The 24,164-nt window shown below is 38.3% G+C and overlaps 1 protein-coding gene across 7 annotated transcripts in view; it reads left to right on the forward strand.

The window, feature by feature from the left end:
• The window catches only part of LOC110448768 (MAM and LDL-receptor class A domain-containing protein 1-like), a 97,949-nt gene extending 78,196 nt beyond the window's left edge, over nucleotides 1-19,753 (forward strand). For 6 of the 7 annotated variants that reach the window (XM_021495190.1, XM_021495189.1, XM_021495195.1 and 3 more), the window contains 7 exons: nucleotides 743-915; nucleotides 4,395-4,476; nucleotides 11,528-11,625; nucleotides 13,514-13,646; nucleotides 14,924-15,096; nucleotides 17,774-17,852; nucleotides 19,531-19,753. In XM_021495190.1, the coding sequence (XP_021350865.1) occupies nucleotides 743-915; nucleotides 4,395-4,476; nucleotides 11,528-11,625; nucleotides 13,514-13,646; nucleotides 14,924-15,096; nucleotides 17,774-17,852; nucleotides 19,531-19,535 (743 nt within the window). In that variant the 3' untranslated portion in view covers nucleotides 19,536-19,753. The remainder of the gene's footprint in view (nucleotides 1-742; nucleotides 916-4,394; nucleotides 4,477-11,527; nucleotides 11,626-13,513; nucleotides 13,647-14,923; nucleotides 15,097-17,773; nucleotides 17,853-19,530) is intronic. The other variant, XM_021495194.1, reaches the window with a different exon arrangement.
• Nucleotides 19,754-24,164: the final 4,411 nt, after the last annotated feature.

Raw genomic sequence — 24,164 nt, forward strand, 5'->3', positions numbered from 1 at the left:
GGATATACACCATTATGTAGAGGGGATATACACCGTTATGTAGAGGGGATATACACTGTTATGTAGAGGGGATATACACTGTTATGTAGATGTGCAATGGGGGTTTAAAAAGTTTTCAAGGTCAATATTTATTGTTGTAAAAAAGAATCTGTACTGTTTTTGGTAGGGGTTACATTTAATGGAGGTAAAACAGAAACTTGATAGTTTTTGGGGTAAATTTTATGCTTGAACAACAGATAAGTGAACGTACAAGTCAACTGCCTGTAGAAACAATCCCTTACACAAACCGAATATATTGGATAATATTTAGACTACTTACATGCTGTATATTAATTCATTCACCCCTGAAGACACATTTGAATTCTTCCAATTAAAAGCCTGGAATAGTTTGTTATGAAATTTCAGTGGAGAATGAGTTGAAACATGATATTTCTTCACACATAATTCAACCACAATGTCAAGTCAGCTGCCTGTAGAAACAATCCCTTACACAAACCGAATATATTGGATAATATTTAGACTACTTACATGCTGTATATTAATTCATTCACCCCTGAAGACACATTTGAATTCTTCCAATTAAAAGCCTGGAATAGTTCATTATGAAATTTCAGGGGAGAATGAGTTGAAACATGATATTTCTTCACACATAATTCAACCTGTATGTACTCTTTAGCAGACTTTTTAGCTTAACCGAAGAAAATATCTTGTGGTATATGTTAATTTTGATGTGTTCTTACAGCTGCTCAGTGCTGTCTGTCCTTTGCCTATCACATGTATGGAAGCGACATTGGTAGTCTTGAGATTTCTCACTTGGATGGCCAGCAGGTTATGACATTGTGGTCAAGAGCTGGAAACCAGGGAAACAACTGGGAGACGGCATCTGTGCGAATTCCTGCTATGAACAATGGACAGGTTTGTACAGTGATGCATTATGGGAAAATACCAACTGTTACCTCCTTTTGATATGAGGGGTTTTGCCAGCTATTTTGGGAAAGTGCCCCTGAGCAGGAATTCGGAAAATGTTGCCAGCATTTGACAAAAATTGGTATATACATGTATTATCAATGTTCCTACAATTGTATAAAAATAATGTGATTAGCAAAATGTCCTCTACAATACTGTAGCTGTTTCTTGCAGTAAAATTGATGGCAAAAAATAAACATTAGTTTATCAGTGCTTTTGTTTATTCAATTTCAAATTTTTCGATATTTATTTATTTTGAATGCTCCTTCGTGGATGGTAATATTTTGAACATTGCACAATTATAACGACTGGAAACCTTTATAAACATGCTTTTTAATCCCATTGGACAAATAAAGACTGAAATTTTAAAAATGCAGGGTCATTTTTCAATTTGGAATGGGTCCCTCTATCGGATCCTATAATCACCTAGCAAAAACCCTGGTAATGTACCGGTACATGTACAATATATAATGTAGCTTGTATACATTAATATTGACTCCATCATCAGATTTAAAATAGTTGCAACTAAGTATGCTGGTAATTAAGGGTTGATAGGATTTGTCAGAATTCAAAAACAGGGTCATATGGTCAGGGTCGTAAGATCGTATAGATTTTATTAGCCTGCGTCCGCGGTCTGTCCGTTGTCCGTTGTCCATCGTCTGTCTTTAAACAATTCTTGTTATCAATATTTCTCAAGAAGTACCATAGGGGTCTTTCTCAATTTTTTTGTGTATGTTCCCCTTGGTCCTTATATAGCTGTGCAGGGCAACTTTTGAGACTGATCGGATAAACAACATGGCTGACAGGCAGTCATCTTGGATTTTGATATTGAAAGTTTGTTACCACTATTTTTTCTGGAAGAACCAGAGGGATCTTTATCAAATTTTATATGCAAGTTTCCCTTAGTCCATAGCTGTGCAGGGCAACTTATGAGATTGATCCGATAAACAACATGACCGACAGGCAGCCATCTTGGATTTTGATATTGAAAGTTTGTTATCACTATTTCTCAAGAACTACCAGAGGGATCTTTCTCACATGTTATCTGTAGGTTCCCCTCGATCCTTGGCTGTGCAGGGCAATTTTAGAGACTGATTGGATAAACAACATGGCCGACAGGCAGCCATCTTGGATTTTGATAGTGAAAGTTTGTTATCGCTATTTCTCGGGAAGTACCAGAGGGATCTTTCTCAAATTTGTTATGTAGGTTCCCCTTGATCTCTCGTTGTGCATGTTATATTTTGAGACTGATCATTAAAACAAAATGGATTAAAAGAAGAACTAAACAGATCTTTCTCATATTGCAATGATCGATTCTATTTCTTTCTCATTAAAGTACTGTACTTGTAAATATGTGAAATGACAAACTCACTTTGAAGGTTGGCTTTCATACACATCAGTATTAAGTTTAGATCAAAAGTTACCTCAAGGTGAATTTACTGTTAACATGACTTGATCAAACAGATCAGAGGAAAGAAGAGAAAAGATTGAACTGACAAAGAACTAATGAAGATGGTACAAAGGTGCATGGGCACCAAGATCCCTCTGGGATCTCTTGTAATTGTCTGTAAGGGCTGCAATGATATATCATTTCATATCTCGATACTTGTGTATTATTGTATCAAATTGTTTTGTTTGTCTCCATCGTGATACAACAGTATTTCAATTATCAATCAATTTTTATCAAATTCTAAAAAAAAGTGTACTGATATTTTTTGAATCCTTCAGGAAAGATGTGGTCTACTGTGCAGTCATACCCAAAAGTACTAAAAATTATTCAAAAATATATATCGATAGTATTTACTATGACAAAAACTCGATAAAATCCAGCAACTTAATCATATTTGTATCATGATGCATAACGTATATTATAAGCATTGTATCGCAATGTATTATATCATGAGGTATGTATATCTTTGCAGCCAAAATGTTTGGGGTACATACCTGCCAACCCTGGACATAGTGAAAGAGGGTTATGACCCTCTTTTGAAAATTAAAAAGAGGGTCATAGTGCGCGATGGCTTTTTTTCTCAACAAATATAAGAAAAATAGATATTAAATTATAACTTAAATATTTTAATGATGTAAAAGTTACATTCTACAATCATTGAACTGTTCTTCCAGCAGATCTAGCTGATCCTCATCCACAATACCAAATTCAAAGCTGAAAAATAAAAAGATTTGTCAACAACACAACTTATAAAATTAATTCATAATAATATATATGACTGTGTTTTCACAGGCATTTGAAATGGTCCCGACAATAAGATGTCACATTCTGCTCATATAAAATACCATTTTGTTTCTGTCAATGAAAATGGTCCTGACAACAAGAAGTTGCACCCTTCTCATATAAAATATCAGTTTTATACGAGTAGGGTTTGAACTCTTATTGTAAGGATCATTTTGATTGACAGAAACAAATCATCGAATGCCTGTGCGTGTTTTTGACTAGAGTGCAGAATGCAGCGTTTGGTCCACGACCACGGGACTTTGTACACTATAACTCATTTTCCTATGACATTTGATATGTGTACAATTATCTTTTCTTTTAGCAATTCGTGTAGTAGAACCTGCAAGTCCCGATAAAAACTTCTTCCTTCAAGAAGACATAACGTTACCTTCAAAATACAATCTATTCTACGTAAATACACCTCAATTATTCGTTAAAAACCTGACTAATAACTTGTCGGCAAGTTCAGTAACAACGTTCTTTATAAACATTTGTAAAAACATTTCTAGTACGTATATAAACAACTCACAACTTACCTGTTGGTGAGAAACGGAAACAGGAAATAGATCGTCTTTCTTGTGAAGAAGGATGGAAAAGTCTCGAGAATTCCGAGTGACTTCGGTAACTTCTAATATACGAAAAGATTCCGGGTGAAAACGGGTGAAATTGACGAAATCCGGGTCAAAATCGTAACCCGGCGGGTGAAGGGCTAAAATCCCGGGTGTAACCCGACGAAATCGGGTCACTTGGCAGGTATGGGGGTATAGTCCTTGCAGAGTGAATATTATAACTTAATTGGAATCGAACATGGCTTGAAGCAACAACTGTTCACACAGGCGGACTGTGACATCTTTGCTGGATAAAATAGCAGACCACTTTAGGTCTGTATCATGTAACGATGTAAAGCGACTCTTTGTTTGCCTCGGTATATTAATATGCATCCTCCATACTTTTGTTCTCTGCACCCTGGCCCTTAAGTGGCCTTGAGATTCTCTTGATGTACACCAAGGGATCAAACTAGTCTCCTAGTCTCATCCAAAATGTAGTGGACACGAGCCTTCAATTTGGCCTTGACATAATCTAGGCGTGCAGCAATTGGCGAAAATGAGCATATCCCCTAAAGTATTGAGGATGCTTATACTATTACTGTTGAGATTTCTCTGCTGATTGCTTTTGATTATATCTGCCTTTGTAGATCTACATCACTGGAGTCCGAGGAGATGGTTCGAGCGGTGACATTGCTATTGATGACGTGGAGCTGAAAACAGGAACATGTGGTAAGGGAGACAACTGTGACAGGAAAGATTAAACCAGAATAAAGAAATACATATCTGGGTTTATAGTCGCACAAATGTCACCTTTCATTGCATTTATGTCTTTCATTTGATAAATTGATAAAAAAGATTGACTGTTTACTTTGAAAACTTTTAAATTTACAAATAGACTTATTCTACACCACAAAGAACCCTTTGTAGTGTTGATTTAACAGCTGTCAAGTTGGTATTTTGAAGCATACTGTGAAATCATATTTTTGTATTGCCCAAATTTTGTGATTTCCCCCCAAAACACGCCATATCGTGGATAACATTAATTCGTGGATTAAGAGTACTCGCATGATACGGAGACAAGTTTATGTAACTTGTAATTGATTTGTAGATTTCGACCTATATAATCTTTAATGTTGATAATTTAGTCACTAAATCAACAAAATTTTAAAACCCCACAAAATTAGTGATTTCACAGTATCATATTGCATTAAGAATTGTAACATACTATATTAATACAGTCAAACTTTGATCTTTGTGGGACCATCGAAAAAAAATTGAAACATCGGAACTTCGACTCGAAAAATGCTACAATTGTAAACATGTACACGAGACTAAATGTGATTCTTAATGCCTAAGTCACATTTGCTCTACGGCTAGGATACAGCGGCCATAGATCTGAAATCGAAAGATACCTGCGGCGACCGCAGATAATCTGCGGTGGCCTCACGGTCGCCGTAGGGCGTTTCCCTATCTTTTACAGGCCGTAGGGGTCGCCGTAGGATTATAACGCGGAGTTATAACCTTTTTCATTTCTACGTTCGCCGTAGCAATTAGGCACGCCGTAGCCATGCCGTAAATCTGTTCCACGGCGACCATACATCGGGCGTATGGTGGCCTTGCGTTTGCCGTGCGGCTAATTGACTTTTTTGAACCCCCAAAAATAGTGGCGGCCGCAGGAATACCACGGGCACCCTAAGGCAGCCTTAAGGCGGCCCTATGGTGCCCGTACGGTGGCCTTGCGGTATGTGACACACACTGCAGGCAACGCAAGGCCCACGCACGGCTTCCGTACCCCCGCCGCACGCCATTCGTACGGCCCCCGTGGCAATCTGCGCCATGCGTGGGGCGGATATATATACCAGTTTTCATATCTGTCAAATAGATTGTAGACAAAGTTAAGATGGTGATGAGTGTTCCACAACGGCTGAGGCTGGACCACCTACGGATGCAGCTGAGGCAGGTACATCGAGAGCGAGACTACCTGATTGCAGCCCTTATACTCGAGGAGCAGCGGCAGGCTCGACAGCACACAAGAAGAAGGAGGATGATGTGGGTGAAGCCCTGGCTCTTGCGGCGTGTCGCCTGGGTCACTACGTCAACCTAATGCAGGAGCTTATGCATGAATCAAGGGGTGGCTTTAAAGCATTTCTGCGGATGGAACCTGCAATGTTCCAGGAAATGCTGGTCCGTGTCGCTCCCAGAATCACCAAAAGCGACGGTGCCAGGCCCCCCTTGCGCCAGGCCTAAAGCTAGCCATAACACTCCGGTTTCCGGCAACGGGTAACTCCTACCTATGATGCGCATTTAGCTTCAGGGTGGCACATAACACAATATCACTGTTTGTGCCCCAGGTGTGCGATGCGATCTCCGAAGAGTACCGGGATGAGGTGTTCGTGACCCCCTCAACTCCTGCTGGATGGAAGGAGGTGGCCAAGGGCTTCCTGTGGGTGCATGTGGGTGCGGAAGGAGCTGCCTCTGATGCAGGGATTTTCAACCGGTCTTCCCTTGAGCCCGACCTCACTGAAGGGAGACTTGGTTTCCCTCCCCCGGGGGCCCCTCCCCAACGACGACCACAACGTGCCATACTTTTTCGTCGGCTATGATGCGTTCCCCATGCGAACATACCTTGTGAAGCCCTTCTCCCACAGGAACCTCATGCACGACGAACGGATCTACAATAACAGGTGTTCCCGTGCCCGGAGGGTGGTTGAGAATGCTTTCGGCATCCTTGCCAACCATTTCCGGTGTCTCCTCACCACCCTCATGACCACCACCGAGACATCCACCAAGATCACCAAGGCGTGTTTGACAATTTACAACCTTGGCCCGACTTCACCGCAGATCCGGTCCGGTTCTTAAGCTTGCCATAGGCACTACGAAGGTTCTTGGACCTTCTCTTGATCTTATATACTGCAAACAATAAAAAAAAATCCCATTAGAAGGTGTCGGAGGAAAGTGAATATTATGAATGTACACAATTCAAGAATTGTTCATATGACATTGAAATGCAATACAAATCAGTAATCAAGAATTACAGAAATGAGGACATGGTCAAAGTACTGAGAGTGCCAACTATGTACCAGGATTACCTTCACTACTCACCAGTCCACTTTATCTCCTTAGCCAGCTCCGCCAGTTCCGCCTCCTTCAGCTTGGTGTTGCGGTACTTCTCAGATTGTAGAAGTATGGATGGGCCTCATAGAACTCCACAATACGCTGGAGAGCTGGAGACTCATCCTCTGCATCAGGATCATGGTCCTGCTCAGATTGTATTTCTGCCCCTTCTTCTTCCTCCCTGCTGCTCCTCCGGCTCATCAGAGACTCGGTTGGTATTCTTTTTAGCCTGCCCACCTTTCCCCTTCTCCTTTGCTAATCTCTTCTTAGGAGGCATGGTTTGAAACTGAAATTTGGTGTGAAATGTCCTGATGTGTGTGGCAAACCCCTGCTTATATACTCCAGGTGCGTAGTGGTTGCGTTAGTCTGTCCGACCGCGCGGTCGCCTTGCCGCTACCTTACGTCTGCCTTGATATTTGTCAACAATGGAGTTGTTGAAATGAATATGGTTATATGGACCTGAAGGGTGATAATATGACGGCGGAAATAGAAACATAGTCCTCAATGGTTGATCATGATTATATATTATATGAAATTATGGTATTTTAATAATTAAATAAGATGAAGGACCAGCAACTCATCATTGAGAAGAAGAAAAAACCTGCAATGTCTTGATTCTTTAGGTCACAGGTCAAGGTCACTGTTACTATAAATAGGAAATCAGTTTCCACTTTATAGCTTTAGTTTTTTCTGGGATGATTAGCAGGATTTGTATTGCTCAACAATACATTGTTGATAACTTGACTAATTTTAAATACAGATATTTCAAACACTGCTAATAATCACAAACTGCACTATTACTTCCTCCCTCATCCACCCCTGAAATTTCATAATGAACCAGTCCAACAGTTGTATTGGAAGAGTTCAAATGCATTTTAGGGGTGATCCCAGTACCACTGCCAAAAACTGTAAAAGACACATTGGAAACTTTTAATGGGAAAGTATTGTTCTAATCAATTGAGCTACCAGGTCAATACAAATACGCCCAACTGTGCTACAATTTATATCTGAAACAAAATTAAGGGGAGGTTACTGTATATATGAAAAAATATATATAATGGAATGCCCGGTTTGTCTGCAGTAGAACAGGGATCCTTAACTTGTTCACCCCTGAAGACACATCTGAACTCTTCTAATTCAAAGGTTGGAATAGTTCGTTATGAAATTTCAGGGGTGAATGAGTTAATATGGTTGATTATTATATAACTGTCATTATTCCCACATGTTGATTGGTCAAAACACCTAATAGGTCTAAATATATTGCGATGTTATCCCAAAATCTACAGAATCCGTGCACACGAGGTGAATATAATGGTCCAAAACCCTGTTGGGCGCCTCACAAGTGAATATATCGGAAACACAAATTGTCGTTGCCTCACTGGAGAGAAAATGGCAGACGACACTGTAAACAAACCAGGCTTGTCAAGATTTGGAACTGTTTCCGATGACCAACTTAAAACTATCTTGGTGCAAAAGGATACTAGAAACACTGTTAAAGCTACCGACACGTCCGTTTGTGTATTGCATGGATTTAAAAGAAAAAGCAATAGACACAGACTGACATGCAGGCGCTCAAACTCTGCAATTTTCTTCGGAAGTTTTATGTGGAAATGAGTAGGAAAGACGGTGAGAAATATCAACGTAGTTCTCTCTTTAGTATCCGGCATGGTATCAACCGATGCCTTTGGAATGTCGGTTGTAACATGGATATAATGCACGACGCTGAATGTACTGAATGCAACAAAATGTTTGATGATACGTAACAAAACAACTCGAGCGTTACCGTTACACGGTACTGTATTTTTAGTCACCTGAGACTCGAGCGTTACCGTTACACGGTACTGTATTTTTAGTCACCCGAGACTCGAGCGTTATCGTTACACAGTACTGTATTTTTAGTCACCTGAGACTCGAGCGTTACCGTTACACGGTACTGTATTTTTAGTCACCTGAGACTCGAGCGTTTCCGTTACACGGTACTGTATTTTTAGGTCACCTGAGCTTTGCTCAAGTGACCTATTCTAATCGCTTTCCGTCTGTTGTCGTCCGTGGTGCGTAAACTTTTTTCCTTTTCAATTTCTTCTCAAGAACCTGTGGATGGATTTTTTTCAAACTTGGTCAGAATCATCCTTGGTAGATCAGGCTACAAAATTGTAAAATTGGGATTCCTACTCCAACCCTAGGGGCCAGGGCGGGGCCCCAAAGGGAAAATTTACCAATATTTAAAAAAAAATCTTCTCCAGACTCGGAGGTACTACATTCATTTTCTCTGCATGGAAAGAAAATCATCAGGGGCTTTATTTAACTCGTTAATTTCAGAACCCCCGAGCTATTCGTTCTCCCTTTGGGAGGGGGTAAGGTTTACTACAGTTTATATAGGGAAATAACGCTTTTGGGTATATTTTTTCAGCAGAAAATTACTCAAACTTAGTGAGAATCATCTTTGGTGAATGAGAGTATTACTTTGTAAAATTGGGATTCCTGCCCCATCTCCAGGGGCTGGGGTGGGGCCCCAAAGGGAACATTTACCAATATTTTCAAATTCTTATCCTTTGATGACATGACATTAGTATTGTTAGCTCACCTGCCCGAAGGGCAAGTGAGCTTATGTCGTGGTGCGGCGTCCGTCGTCCGTCCTTCCGTCCTCGTCCGTCAACTTTTCCTTTAAACAACTTCTTCTCAAGAACGGATAGGCCTAGAGTCATGATATTTGGCTGAAAGCTTTGTTGGTAGGAGCCTGAAAGTTTGAGAACGAAAATGACCTTGACCTACTTCTGAAGAACTAAAAGGTATAGAATCTTCATATTTGGCTGATGGCCTCCTGGGATGGAGCTCAACAAAGTTTGAGAATGAAAATGACTATGACCTACTTTCAAGGTCACAGGGGTCAAATGTGTCAAACACTTCAAACGACTTCTTCTGAAGAACTAAAAGGTATTGAATCTTCATATTTGGCTGATTGGTTCCTGGGATGGAGCCCAACAAAGTTTGAGAATGAAAATTACCTTTACTTACTTTCAAGGTCACAGGAATCAAATGTGTAAAAAGCTTCAAATGTCTTCTTCTGAAGAACTGAAGGGTATAGAATCTTTATAATTGGCTGGTGGCTTCCTGGGATAGAGACCAACAAAGTTTGAGGAAGAAAATTAGTTTGACTTACTTTCAAGGTCACAGGGGTCAAATATGTCAAACTTCAAACGACTTCTTCTGAAGAACTAAAAGGTATAGAATCTTCATATTTGGCTGATTGGTTCCTGGGATAGAGTCCGACAAAGTTTGAGGAAGCAAATGACCTTGACCTTCTTTCAAGGTCATAGGGGTCAAATGTGTCGAGACACTTCAAACGACTTCTTCTGAACAACTGAAAGGTATAGAATCTTTATATTTGGCTTGTAGCTTCCTAGGAAAAAGCCCAACAAAGTTTGAGAATGAAAATGACCTTTACCTACTTTTAACGTCACATGAGGCAGATATGTCAAACACTTCAAATGACTTCTTCTGAGGAACTGGAAGTTATAGAACCTTAATATTCAGCTGGTTATTTCCTGGGAAAGAGCCCAACAAAGTTTGCGAATGAAATTGACCTTGACCTACTTTCATGGTCACAGAGGTCAATAACATTTTAATGGATTTGTTCTTAAGAACTAAAAGGAATGGATTCATAAGATTTGGCTGGTAGCTTTTGGAATAGAGCTTACCAATTTGAGAAGGAAAATGACATTGACCTACTTACAAGGTCACAGGAAAAACATGTCGAGCAACTTCTGAAGAATCAAAAGCATAGAATCTTGTAATAATATTTTGCTGGTAGTTTCAACAGAGCGAGCCAACAAAGTTTGTGAGGGAAGTATTTTTAGTGCAATACAATATTTAATGGGAATATTTTGCTATGACTGCTTAAATATTCAGGTGAGCGATACAGGCCCTCTTGGGCCTCTTGTATTTAGTTCACATTCTGATTTCAACATCACATCAAAACAATAAAATAAAGCTACCAGTACCTATGATATAACTCAGGTGACCGCTAAGGCCCTTGGGCCTCTTGTTACCGTTGAAAGTTTACTTTCAATGCATATAAATTGTTAAATGAAATAAATAATAAATTTGTATGATTGAGTTTTTCCCATTTACTCACATAACGCAGTATAGTGTTTCTGATCTTATTAACAGCTCATATAAGGTCATTTTAATTGCACAGAGACATATATTCTGTGTAGGCAGAATTTCATTGCAGGTGCCATAATCATGGCGAAATATGCTAAGTATGGATTGGTGCTACACATGGTTAAGTTTATAAAAATGTCATATAATAAAACAGTTATTGACCTGTTTTCATGTAAATATGAGGATTTATTAACCTTCGAAGGAGATAATTTGCCTCGGCCTCTGGCCTCCGGGAAATATAACCTTCTCGGGTTAACAAATCCTGGTATTCACCTGAAAATAGCTCAATTATTGTATAATATTGTTCTCAAACCCTGAATATTTGCTAGGTACCGAGTCATTGATGAAAATAGTTTCCAAAAATATAATATTCCACCCTTTGAAATGGACCAGTCCAAATGTGGTTTCAGGAGTGAATGAGTTAATTAAAGAAATTACAAATTATACATCGGATTTAAATTGGCCCTGAAGTATTTTTACATTTGGTTGTTCATTTTACCAGGGAGTGTTCCTGGGACCTGCACATTTGAAGATGGAGCCTACTGTTTTCTGGAGCAGGTCAATGCTGCAGTGGACAGTTTTGATTGGACTATAAATCAGGTAGCAGTGGCGGCGAGGGGGTCAAACATTGCGTGTAGCTCAACGTTAAGTTTTCTTTATATGCTTCTTAATCAGTTAATAATGGCATTATGGTGTTCCATGAAAGTTCTTTTGGAGTCTACGTTTTATACTTTGAAGTCAAAGTGGGGATTTTTTTTTTTTTTTTTTTTTTTTTTTTTTTTTTTTTACACATATTTTGGGTGATTTTGAGAATTGGACATAACCTCTTTATTAATTGTTAGATTAATTTCAAATTTCATACGCACCTTCAGAATACACAGTACTTTAATATATAATACAAGTTTTTTACTGAGATTACCACAACAAATTTTTTGGCAGAAAACATACAATTTTGGGTGATTTTGAGAATTGGACATAACTTTAATAATTGTCTGATTTACTTCCAATTTTATGCAAACCTTCAGTAAACACAGTACTTCAGCATAAAATGCAGGTTTCTTGCTCAAATGACTATATCAATTTTTGGGGGAAACTGGGTTTTTTGGGTGTTGTGTAGGTAAATGCAGTTTACAACTCATTGTGGATCAGAAACAGATTTCAAATGCTCGGCTCCATTTGTATTGCGGGTCAGAAACAGATTTCAAATGCTCGGCTCCATTTGTATTGCGGGTCAGAAACAGATTTCAAATGCTCGGCTCCATTTGTATTGCGGGTCAGAAACAGATTTCAAATGCTCGGCTCCATTTGTATTGCGGGTCAGAAACAGATTTCAAATGCTCGGCTCCATTTGTATTGCGGGTCAGAAACAGATTTCAAATGCTCGGCTCCATTTGTATTGCGGGTCAGAAACAGATTTCAAATGCTCGGCTCCATTTGTATTGCGGGTCAGAAACAGATTTCAAATGCTCGGCTCCATTTGTATTGCGGGTCAGAAACAGATTTCAAATGCTTGGCTCCATTTGTATTGCGGGTCAGAAACAGATTTCAAATGCTCGGCTCCATTTCTTGGGCAGAAAACAGACTTCTTTAATTTTTAATTAATTTAGTAATTGGTCAGATTATTCTGCACTCTATGACAGAATATAGCTAACTCGCCAAGCATGCTATAAAGTGATCCCTTTGTCCAGGGAGGGACGCTGAGCCCCATTCCCGCCTGCTGCATGAGTAATTTGATTGGTCAGTGTACTGATGACCACCACATTGATTGGTCCTTGACCACTCTCCTTCTGACTCATGTAGCACAGCATGCAAAGTGCCAAGGTCAGTGATAGCATCTCCTCCCCCTCCCATCCCCTGGGGGCAAAGGAAGGGGGGGAGGTAGTGGTGGGCTATACACACACTGACCAACACACATGGCCACGCACCCATCCCCTATATTAATAACATATTAACATTTTAATACATTCGTTAAGAAGATTCTCCTCTCCGACGGAATTTGAATTTATTTGAAAATGCTATAAGCATGAACACAAGCGGGTGTTACAGCGAAACGTATCATTACGTGTAATTCTAGTTATTTTCATGGTTTGAAATATATACAAAGGAAGATAATTCCTATGAAAATTAATTATTTAAAGGTGAAAAGAATATATGAAAAATTCCTAATTAAGCTTGAAGTTGGTCAAATACAGTATGTTTTTTCCTTTCACCATGCACATTCAAGAAATAGTTCTGAAATTTAACCGTTTCACCACTGTAGACCAAAATGGACTCATCCAGATGAATGAATGGGAGAGTACTCAAGTTACCTATGAGTGAAAGGGTTAATAAGTAATACAGTTCAAATGCTCTTCTTACATTGCCATATTTTCATACACTGAGGTAAAACGATGCATGAGAATGATTTTAGGGAAGTCGCATTGCCACGGGAGCTCAGGAGTATATTATTTTCAGCCCTGTGTTACGCTTGCTACTGTTTATTTTTTAGGGAGGCACCCCAAGCTCAAACACTGGACCAGATAATGCCCACACTGGATCAAAATATGCATTTATCGAAGCTTCCTCCCCTAGAATTAGTGGAGATAATGCAATCCTCAGCTCTGAGCAGACTACTTTCCTACGTAGGTCCAAAACTTAGTGTGTTGCGGCAGTTAAGTTTATCAAACCACGTGTCACCTTTCCGTACGATTTATCTTCTTAAATACAGGTTGTAATATGCCTCTGTTATGGTTTTCGAAACCACACATATGATCCAATTTGTGTCTATTCATACAGTATACCGGGAATATTTTTCTGCAGTTTAATTTTTGCCTTTTTCACCCTCTGTGATGAAGAATTTATCATTACAGCAAATATAAGTAAACAACATAATATACACAGCAATTAAATGTAAAGGGCAAATTAAAAATGGGCAAATATGGATTTTACAGGTGAAGGGCGAAAGTTTGTCTTGGCGAACATTTTTCAATATATAGTAAGAGCCCTTTCCCTTATATTAAGTGCCTCTTCTCTTTTTCGGGCATTGATATAAATGCTTTCTTTCCCAAGCAACATAATAATTAAATGTAAAAGGCAGATTTAATGTTGGGTGAAAACATATTTTGCCGTCAAAGCGTGAACATTTCCCTGTATACAGTATCATGTGGCATATACAGCAATAGCCACAATCTGTTTTGTTTTCTTAATCCATTCACCCCTGAAGACACATTTGAACTCTTTCAATTCAAAGGTTGGAATGGATCATTATAAAATTTCGGGTGAGATGAGTTAAAAGCGTCCCCTCCAGCCAATTTTTCATGTGTGCTAGTTTCTAGGGCTTGCTGTCACAATGTATTGGTAAACTTGTAAACACAGGCATGTATGCTATTGTAATACAAAAATGAATTTAATATCACTGTATCGCAATATTTTTTAACTTTGCAGATATGCCAATAACTATACACAGGATTATAACTAGTGGTGGGAATCAGTTGAAATTTCATAATCGATGGTTGATGTATAAAAAAAAAAAAAAAGTAAATCTTTGCTATATCCATATTAAAGAAGATACAGTTTGATAATAATTCTGACAACAATTAAACCATTCGCCCCTAAAGTCACATTTGAACCTTACCAAATCAAAGTCCAGTTTAAATAAGTAGGGGAGAATGAGTTAAAATGAATACCTTTTTCCAATGACGATATATCATGATACACTGTAGGTGTATTGACACCCCTACTAATTATGTTAAATACAATAAACGATGTTGGATTACTTCTGCAGTGGGTAAGGCGGATTCCACTGTATTGTTCTTTTATCCACAAGTAACATATTCTGGGTAAAGTATAGGAAACTAATATCCAATCTTTATGCTGTATATTGTGGAAATCCAATTTTACAGTCAATTCTTTTTTTCAGCCATGAATCGATGCCTGCAGTTTTACTTTCACATGAAGGGTAATTCAATTGGGGATCTAATTGTGCTGTCCGGCGAGCGAGGTTCTGAAACAACGGTCTGGAGCTTGTCGGGTGCACAAGGAAACGATTGGGTGTACACTGAAGTCAGCTTGCCAACAGCAGCTGATCTTGTGGTAAGTTTGATTGGTAAACTGATCCATTTATTTAAGCCACCTAGTACACAGAGCCACACTGCGCTAATGATAACATCAGACTGTAGTATATTAAGCTTAATGTACCCACTGACCCCCCTGTCCGTATCGTATTGAGCATATAATACCCTCACACCATTTACGTTGAACTTATTATACACCCCTGTCCGTACCACATTACCAGGTAAGCTCAAATTACCCCTCACCCGCAAACCCCACTGTCTGTACCATATTGAGTTATCATAGCCTTATACAGTATCACATTAAGCTTAATATATCCCCAGTCCATACCATGTTGAGTTTATCATACCCAAAATTCAAACCACATGTAGCTTATATACCTTCAGTCCATACCACATGTAGCTTATAATCCCTCTGTCCATACCACATGTAGCTTATAACCCCCTGTCCATACCACATGTAGCTTATAATCCCTCTGTCCATACCACATGTAGCTTATAACCCCCTGTCCATACCACATGTAGCTTATAATCCCCCTGTCCATACCACATGTAGCTTATAATCACCCAGTCCATACCACATGTAGCTTATAATCCCCCAGTCCATACCACATCTAGCTTATAATCCCCCAGTCCATACCACATGTAGCTTATAATCACCCAGTCCATACCGCATGTAGCTTATAATCCCCCTGTCCATACCACATGTAGCTTATAATCACCCAGTCCATACCACATGTAGCTTATAATCCCCCAGTCCATACCACATCTAGCTTATAATCCCCCAGTCCATACCACATGTAGCTTATAATCCCCCAGTCCATACCACATGTAGCTTATAATCCCCCTGTCCATACCACATGTAGCTTATAATCCCCCAGTCCATACCACATGTAGCTTATAATCCAACAGTCCATACCACCTGTAGCTTATAATCCCCCAGTCCATACCACATGTAGCTTATAATCCCCCAGTCCATAAGCTTTTAATATAATACGTAATACTACGTAGTTAACATGTATAGTACGGTTCGAATCATTCTTTTGCTTGCCAAACTGTACTGATATAATGTATAGTATGAAATGTTCGTTGTGTGTAAACATTCATGGTTTTAGTGGTCGTTTTTGAACCACGAAAATAAATACAGATTTGAATGATGTTCATGTCTACTGTTTTTAATATAGGATATTCATGAAAGTTTGTACCACGAAACTATCTAAATGGCCTCAAACCATGAAGGAAAGTACCCATGAACCATTCGTGTGATACAGTAGACAAAATAAGTTTTAATTCATAATTTTGAAGCAAGTATATAGTCATAGCTGAAGAAATATATGATTTCCGCGAAGAACGGACTTCCTTAGTATGCAACACCACTCAATGGCTGCATGCCTATACCACTACACATCCCTGCCTATATTAATCCCCTGTATCTCCGACGTCATTTCCCACTCTGGGATACCCCAATACGCTATCAGTTACCATAGACAACTTGCAATAGTTGGTGTCTGATACTTAGTATAACTGAATTTTCATTGACTATTTACACAGCACATTTTGTTCCTCAAAGTCGTGGCTGTGAACCAAGTGTATGAAACAAAAGACCATGATATAAAGGTTGTTACCAAACTCAAATCATTCCTAATGGTGAAAAGCCTGAAAAATTGTTACCCAACAATTTCTAGAGTATTTTAGATTTGTCTAGTTAAACTACATTTTTTGCAGTGTGTAAACTTTTAGTAAACGTGCATTTATTGTATTTTCAAGCCGATAGTGTATTCTCAAATTAAGGGAAAGTTTTACTTTCAAAATTTATTGCATTAATTTCATCACTTATTATGTAAATATACAATTATGGCAAATGACCTTCAAATAACCTTTTTTAATGTATCAACAGGTATAGGCAAAATAGAATAAAATCACAAATGAAAAATAATCAGCATGTGTGATATTGAAGGACTATAGCTTCTGATCATTTAGGACAGAATTTGAATAGGTTTGTCATATTCAGGGACTTCCATACCACAGCTGTCTAAGCTCCATCATTAGGAGGAAGACTCATCATTTTGACAAATGTACCAATCTCCCTCGAAACTTCTTCAGTCAATTGCAAGTTCAAACTCGCACAAACTCAAAATCTACATCCTGTTGTCAAACGATCTCCTAATCACTGCGGGGTATGTGTAATGATCATAACAGGTGTATGTCAGGTGTATGCCAATCAAATGAATGCTTTTTGTAGATATTTTGATACCTAAAAATTGAAAGATAAATTAAGCAAAGCAGTTTCGGTCACATTTTGTACACTTTCTCCATCATTTGAAATGTGGAATGAGGGAGATCTCATTGAAATGGTTAAAATTTAGGCGGTTACTTGCCCGACTACGTGGGTTTTAGATTTGTTAGTTAATTGTATAGGGTTGGGTTTCTGATATGCTGGTTTCCTTCCACGTTCAAAAGCCCTTGGCTCTTTCATCTGGACCAACAGTGATTAATATAAGTAGAGAATGTATTTCATTATTGTTGAAAATGTTTTTAAGTTTATAAATAGTCGGTCAATCCAGTTAGGAAAAAATAGAAAGGGTTTGTGTAAATTAATGTTCTTATTTTTTTAAGGACGACTTAGTAATGACCTTTCTATTGCTTATTGCCTGGATATTTAAACAGTGAAATATCCTGTTCCTTTTTGTATTTTGCAGATTGCGATTGAGGGTGTGCGAGGGAGCGACTGGAGGGGAGACATTGCTATAGACGATCTGGAGCTTAATGCCGGACTTTGTAAGTTTATTTTACCTTCACCTAGAACTGTTTGTAATACTTTAGATAGAAAGAAAGTATGCCTGTAATTTAAGGTGTTTATACAAAATATGCCTGTGATTTAAGGTATATCCCAAATTTGCCTGTAATTTAAGATATAACCAAAACATGCATTCAATTTGTGGTGGTTTTCCCAATCTAATTAAAATTAGATCTTTGCATCACTCTCATTTATTGATGTGTTGCATGGAAGGTCTTGCAACATTCAAATTAAACTGTCATAATTCTTAGACCGTTAATCATACAGACTGCATCGATGGATTTTGATGTGTACCTGTATCTGCATCATGTACACAAATGCTGTGCTGTATGTCATAATGAGGTCACCGTGATGTGGACTTCAAGGTCAGAGGTCAAGTGTCCAAAACCTTGAAAGCATCATCTGTCTCATAAATTCAAACCATTCCAAATAGGTTGATGAAACTTGAATCGTACGTGTATTGCTCACAGAATGTGTACACTGTTCCACAATTAAGTTTATGTTTAACTTGAGTAAAATGTTGTCAGTCATTTTTTAACATACTGCTATCACTGTACTTTTAGTAGAGGTCACTGTGACCTTTACCTCCATGTCGAAGGTTAAATATTAACAAGTTTCAGGAAAAGGTAGTGTCAATATTTAGACTTAAAAGATATCTAACAAAACTGCATGATCTATGGCAAATTTGCAGTGTACTATTATTAGGTCTGAAATTTCACCTCATCTGCTGGCAATGCCAATTACAAGCAAGATGTAGGATAAGATCTAGACTTCATTCAACAAGTTTCTTGTATCCCATAGATCTTCAAAAAAGGATAAAAATCAACAGATTAAGCAGTAATTTTCACACAAAAAAAATTCAGGGCTTTCATTTAACCCTTTCACCTCCGTAGACTATTATGGACTGATCCAGATCAATGCATGGGAGTACTAGTCTACTTAAGTTGCATAGGGGTGAAATGGTAAGTGTTTTTAGCTACCAAAAATTAGGTTGACTCCTAGGTTTAATTAGAAGAGTCTAATCGACATGTGTTTAGACCATTCAAATTTATGGGAAATGGTGATTTGACCACTGAAATTGCTGAAGGTCAAGGGTCAACTGAAAGCCCTATGAAATGTTAACTCAGGGAGTTTACTTTTCATTTCATTCCATTTCTGTTGGGATATCTAATCGTCCTAAATTTCGTTTTCAGTTATAATCTCAGAATCCAAAAGAACTTACCTTTCTGAAATTTAACATGCATGGTGATACACTGTTATATGTAGATGTGCAATAGGGATTTGAAAAGTTTCTAAGGTCAAGGTCACTGTAGCTAAAAATAGACTATGGGGAGGGGCTACAGTTCGGTATATTGCAGGGCATTAATTGCTGACCTGTCGGCGTTAGAGTTGCTTTTTCAAGATTTTACTGCCATTGACCAACAGTGGAAAATAATTCCTCCCAAAAGTATTTACATACAGTTTTAAGGCCGGACACAAAAATCTATATTTCCTGTAACATGTTGGAAAAATGTAGGGAGGGTAGGCACACGTTATTAGGGTAAGTAAGGTTATCGGAAACACCAAATTTTCTTTTTTGTCATAAGATTTTGACTTGATGATTATAAAGTTGGGCCGTAGCTGTAAAATATTTAACAACTTTTATTTCTTTATTTTTAGGTTGATGACTTTGTTCCTTTAGAGGATGGATAAAGGAAATCCAAATGGAAATGGAAATGCTGACATTATATTCATATCTATATATATATAATGCTTAAGTGCTGTTTTTAATTTTTTTAAATAAGTCCTGTTAATGTTGATCAAACAGGTTTGTTATTCACTGCCTTAATATTGTTAAGATATTTTAAAGAGTAAAGACAAGGTCATTTTATTCTGTTAAAAAGTGGCTTTTTGTTTTTTGTTTTATCGACATCCCGTCTGGATTGTATCAGTTCAACAACTGTAAGTCTTAAAATAAACTGATTTATTTTACAACAATTATGAAACAAGTTATTACAACTTATATTAATCAAAGTTATTGGCCCTGATGTTAGCGCATGATATCTTAATGTGGGAGAAAACTGGAGTACCCGGAGAAAACCCACATGATCAGGCAGGTAACCCAATACCTTTTTCACATCTGCCCTGGGAATCGAACCCTGGCCGCCTTGATGAAAGGCGAGTGTGTTATCCACTCTGCCACAGGACCACCCGGATGTCTTCTAATTTGATTTGGCCATAATGTAACCAGGAGTGGGATTAATTTTCCTTCTGCTTGACGTTCAACATTAACCCTCTCACCACTGTAGATCAGAATGGACTCGTCCACATCAATGCAGGGTAGAGTTAAATAAAATTAGATAGGGATCGATGAGAGGGTTAACCCTTTCACCACTGTAGACCATAATGGACTCGTCCAGATCAATGAATGGAAGAGTTTACTTGAGTTGCATAGGGGTGAAAGGGAAAAGAAAGTAGTTGTAAGGATCAAGGTACCCATTGCCAGTATAATGTCTTCGGGTGGAATGATGCGTTGGATGCCTTTGGCATGGTATTTCAGTGAGGTAGTACCCTAAAGTTGGCATCAGATCCAACATACCCGGGCCTGTATTCATGATATCGTTCTCATGCTCAAGCATTGTTTTTGTACTTGGGTCTTGTTTCAATTATTTGGAAAAATTTGATGACTTAAAGCTGAATACTGTTTTTAGGTCACCTGAGCTTTGCTCAAGTGACCTATTCTAATCCCTTTCCGTCCGTTGTGCGTAAACTTTTTACATTTTCAACTTCTTCTCGAGAACCAGTGGATGGATTTTTTTCAAACTTGGTCAGAATCATCCTTGGTAGATGAGGCTACAAAATTGTAAAATTGGAATTCCTACCCCAACCCCTGGGGCCAGGGCGGGGCCCAAAGGGAAAATTAACCAATATTTCAAAAATCTTCTTCTCCAGACTCAGAGGTACTACAGTCATTTTCTCTGCATGGAAAGAAAGATCATCAGTGGCTTTACTTAAATTGTAAATTTCAGGACCCCCGAGCTATTTGTTCTCCCTTGGGGAGGGGGTAAAGTTTACTATAGTTTATATAGGGTAATAACACTTTTGGGGATATTTTGACAACTTTCTGTAGGAAATTGTTTTTACTTAGCGAGAATTATCCTTGGAGGAAGATGGTTTCAAATTGTAAAATTGAAATTCCTACCCCAACCCTAGGGGCGAGGGCGGGCCCCCAAAAGGAAAATTAACCAATATTTCCAAAATTTTCTCCCCCAGACTGCTATAATTTATATAGGGAAATAACACTTTTGGGTATATTTTATCCACTTTCAGGAGAAAATTACTCAAACTTAGTCGGAATCATCTTTGGTGCATTAGAGTATTACTTTGTAAAATTGGGATTCCTGCCCCCTCCCCAGGGGCTAGGGCGGGGCCCCAAAGGGAACATTTACCAATATTTTCAAATTCTTATCCTTTGATGACATGACAAGTATTGTATTTCACTTAGTTTACATCACATCTAAACAATAAAATAAATCTATCGGTACCTATAATATAACTCAGGTGACCGCTAAGGCCCTTGGGCCTCTTGTCAATGTTTACATATAGTTCTTGATTGTTTTACATGATTTAAGTGAGTTACGAGAAAGCTGGTTTGAGCATGAGAACGGTTTCATGAATACGGGCCCTGGCCTCAAGTACACGTACACACAGGAGAAACTTCTCAACTGTTCTCCACATAACTTAAGCTTTTACATTGACACTTAACCCTTTCACTCCTATGCAGCTTTAGTAGACTCTCCGATGCATTGATCTTGATGAGTTCATTATGGTCTAGTGATGAAGGGGTTTACCCCATTAAACCAAACCATTTTCATTGAAGACAACTTGCTTCATAACCCCAATATCTTTATGGTATCGAGATTCACTTGTATAGGAAATTATCTGGTAAAATATAATTCAAGGATATTTTCTCAGGATGAAAATGACAAATTAAACAGATTTTTCAGAGATTTTACAATGACACGTACGTCGGATATACACAAATAAACAAAAGCATTCATTACATACCTATTATTCAATGTTCGTTGCAATTTCATGACCTCAGTGGTTCAAGGTCAACTATTTTAAAATAACTTGACGGCGTGTAAACAAAACGGACTATATTTCGTTGCTCTACAGCTGATGGTAGATTTTTACTTATATTACTCATGGGACGTTCAAAATTGGATCAAGTTCATGTATTTGAAAAGATAATTGTGTTACCTGTATCTTGGTGTAACAGGAGAAAAAGAAATGCACAGCCAGGCCTGGGCTCGAATTCTTAGACTGATGCTTCAACAAGTACATACTTACCAACCTTTTGAGATTTCCATAGGGGAGATTCTGCACTCTAAAATTTATAACCTTAGTAAAATATGTGTATTTACCTCCAAGAGACAAAATAACCCTTAAAAATGACATGTGTTCGGAGTTGTTCTCTCAGATAAAATCATCAGATCTTAGAATATAGGAATAGTTTAGCAAATTCACTAGTTGAAAAAACTAAATTTAAGGGTAAAAAATCGGAAGTCTCCCTCCTGAATAGGAAGAGTTTGCAAGTATGCAATTGATGAGCTATCTGGTTACCGACGATCGACCCAGTCCAGTACTGCTATACATTCCTCCATCCTTTTGCTAAGCCTTCATCCCGGAAGATATTTCTATTTGCAACTCGGGTTGGATATCCTTTTGCGGAGCATACACCCAATGCTTGAAACAAGGGTTGGTCACATGCACCTCTGTAACTGGAGCAGAAAAATGCACCGCCAGACCAGGATTCGAACCAAGGACCTGAACTCGAGACTGACGCTCTAACCAATCGGGCTATCTGGTCGCCAACGATCAACCAAGGTCACGCTTCATCCTTAAGTTGTTTCAGCTTTATCACACCCTTTGACCAAAAACGGTCACGGTCATTTATTTGGACAAACTTGATAGAACTTCACACCAACAAGTTGCAGGATAAAGATAATTAATTCCATGGGACTACTTTTAAAAAAAATCCAAATTCCCATTTTTCAGTTTAATTGTCGTTCAAGTTGTCTCCCATTGCCCACGGTAACAAATGTACAGTAGCGTACGATGGCCATGGGTGATATTTTTGTACAATGAATAACCCCTGTAATATAACAAGTATCTTTTTTTTTTTTTTTTTAAATCAGCACTAAATTTGGCATATACATGATGGAAGTGGACTATGTGGGCTTCATAATTTTTCCCCCCCCAAAAAAAAATGGGTTTGAAACTAGTTTTGGGCATTTGTGAAAAGTCCACCGGAATGACCTATGCTAACGTTACATGTGTGTATTTCTGTTACCAAGTTGGCAATATTTAATTTAAAAGACAGGTTTTAAGAAAAGAATTACTACTTGTGTGGTCAAATTTTGGGTTAAAAATCACTTTTTTGGGGCATTTCTGGTGTTTTTTGATGTGGTAATCATGGTTTTCACAAGTCCCAAATCTGGGGAAAACAGTTTTTGAAAAAGTCCTTTAAACAAAATTATTTAACCCTTTCACCCCTATGTAACTTTAGTAGGCTCTACCATGCATTGATATGGATGAGTCCATTAAGGTCTTCAGTGGTGAAAGGGTTAAAGTGCAGTTTATGAATGTGCAGGTTGAATCCACTATTCATGTTGGATCAGACCACAGGCACTAGCCTTGTCTGTCAATACACCTATAAGATTATATTATGGGTGTATTGACAGACGAGGCTAGTACCTGTGATCATGTGATCAGGCCATTTTTGTTGTACTCTGCTACCTAAACTAAACTCGCAGTGTAAAAAAAATGCAAGATCTACTTTTTTGTTGTTGTCATGATTGTATCTTTTTCTTATTTAATTTAAGTATTAGAAGTTTTAAAAATAGATAAATATGGCCGCTCATGTGGTGTGTAAGTAAAATTGTACTGGTTCATACTTGCATGAACACTGGAAAAATACAGATTCAATCCCTATTTAACTGAAGCTGCATGGAGAGTGGATCAATGTCTATTATTAAAACCAGGTTATAAGCTTGTCTATTCGAAGAATAGGGGGGGCTTTAGCAGTATCCACGGCGTCGGCCTCGGTAAAAGATTTTGGGCAAGTTGTGTTTTGGTGTTTAACTCGACTTTTAATTAATTTTACATTGTGATATGGTCACAGCAATTGCTCAAATTTGCTCATTATTGGTCCGAAACACAAGTCTTTTGGATACCGGAATTGGTTAAAGTTTTTGGGCAAATTCTAGTTCTTTTGAAACTACCGGGCAGATTTCATCCAAATTTGGCAG

The sequence above is a fragment of the Mizuhopecten yessoensis genome, unplaced genomic scaffold, assembly GCF_002113885.1.
Source record: "Mizuhopecten yessoensis strain PY_sf001 unplaced genomic scaffold, ASM211388v2 scaffold4259, whole genome shotgun sequence".
NCBI classification, from domain to species: Eukaryota; Metazoa; Mollusca; class Bivalvia; order Pectinida; family Pectinidae; genus Mizuhopecten; species Mizuhopecten yessoensis.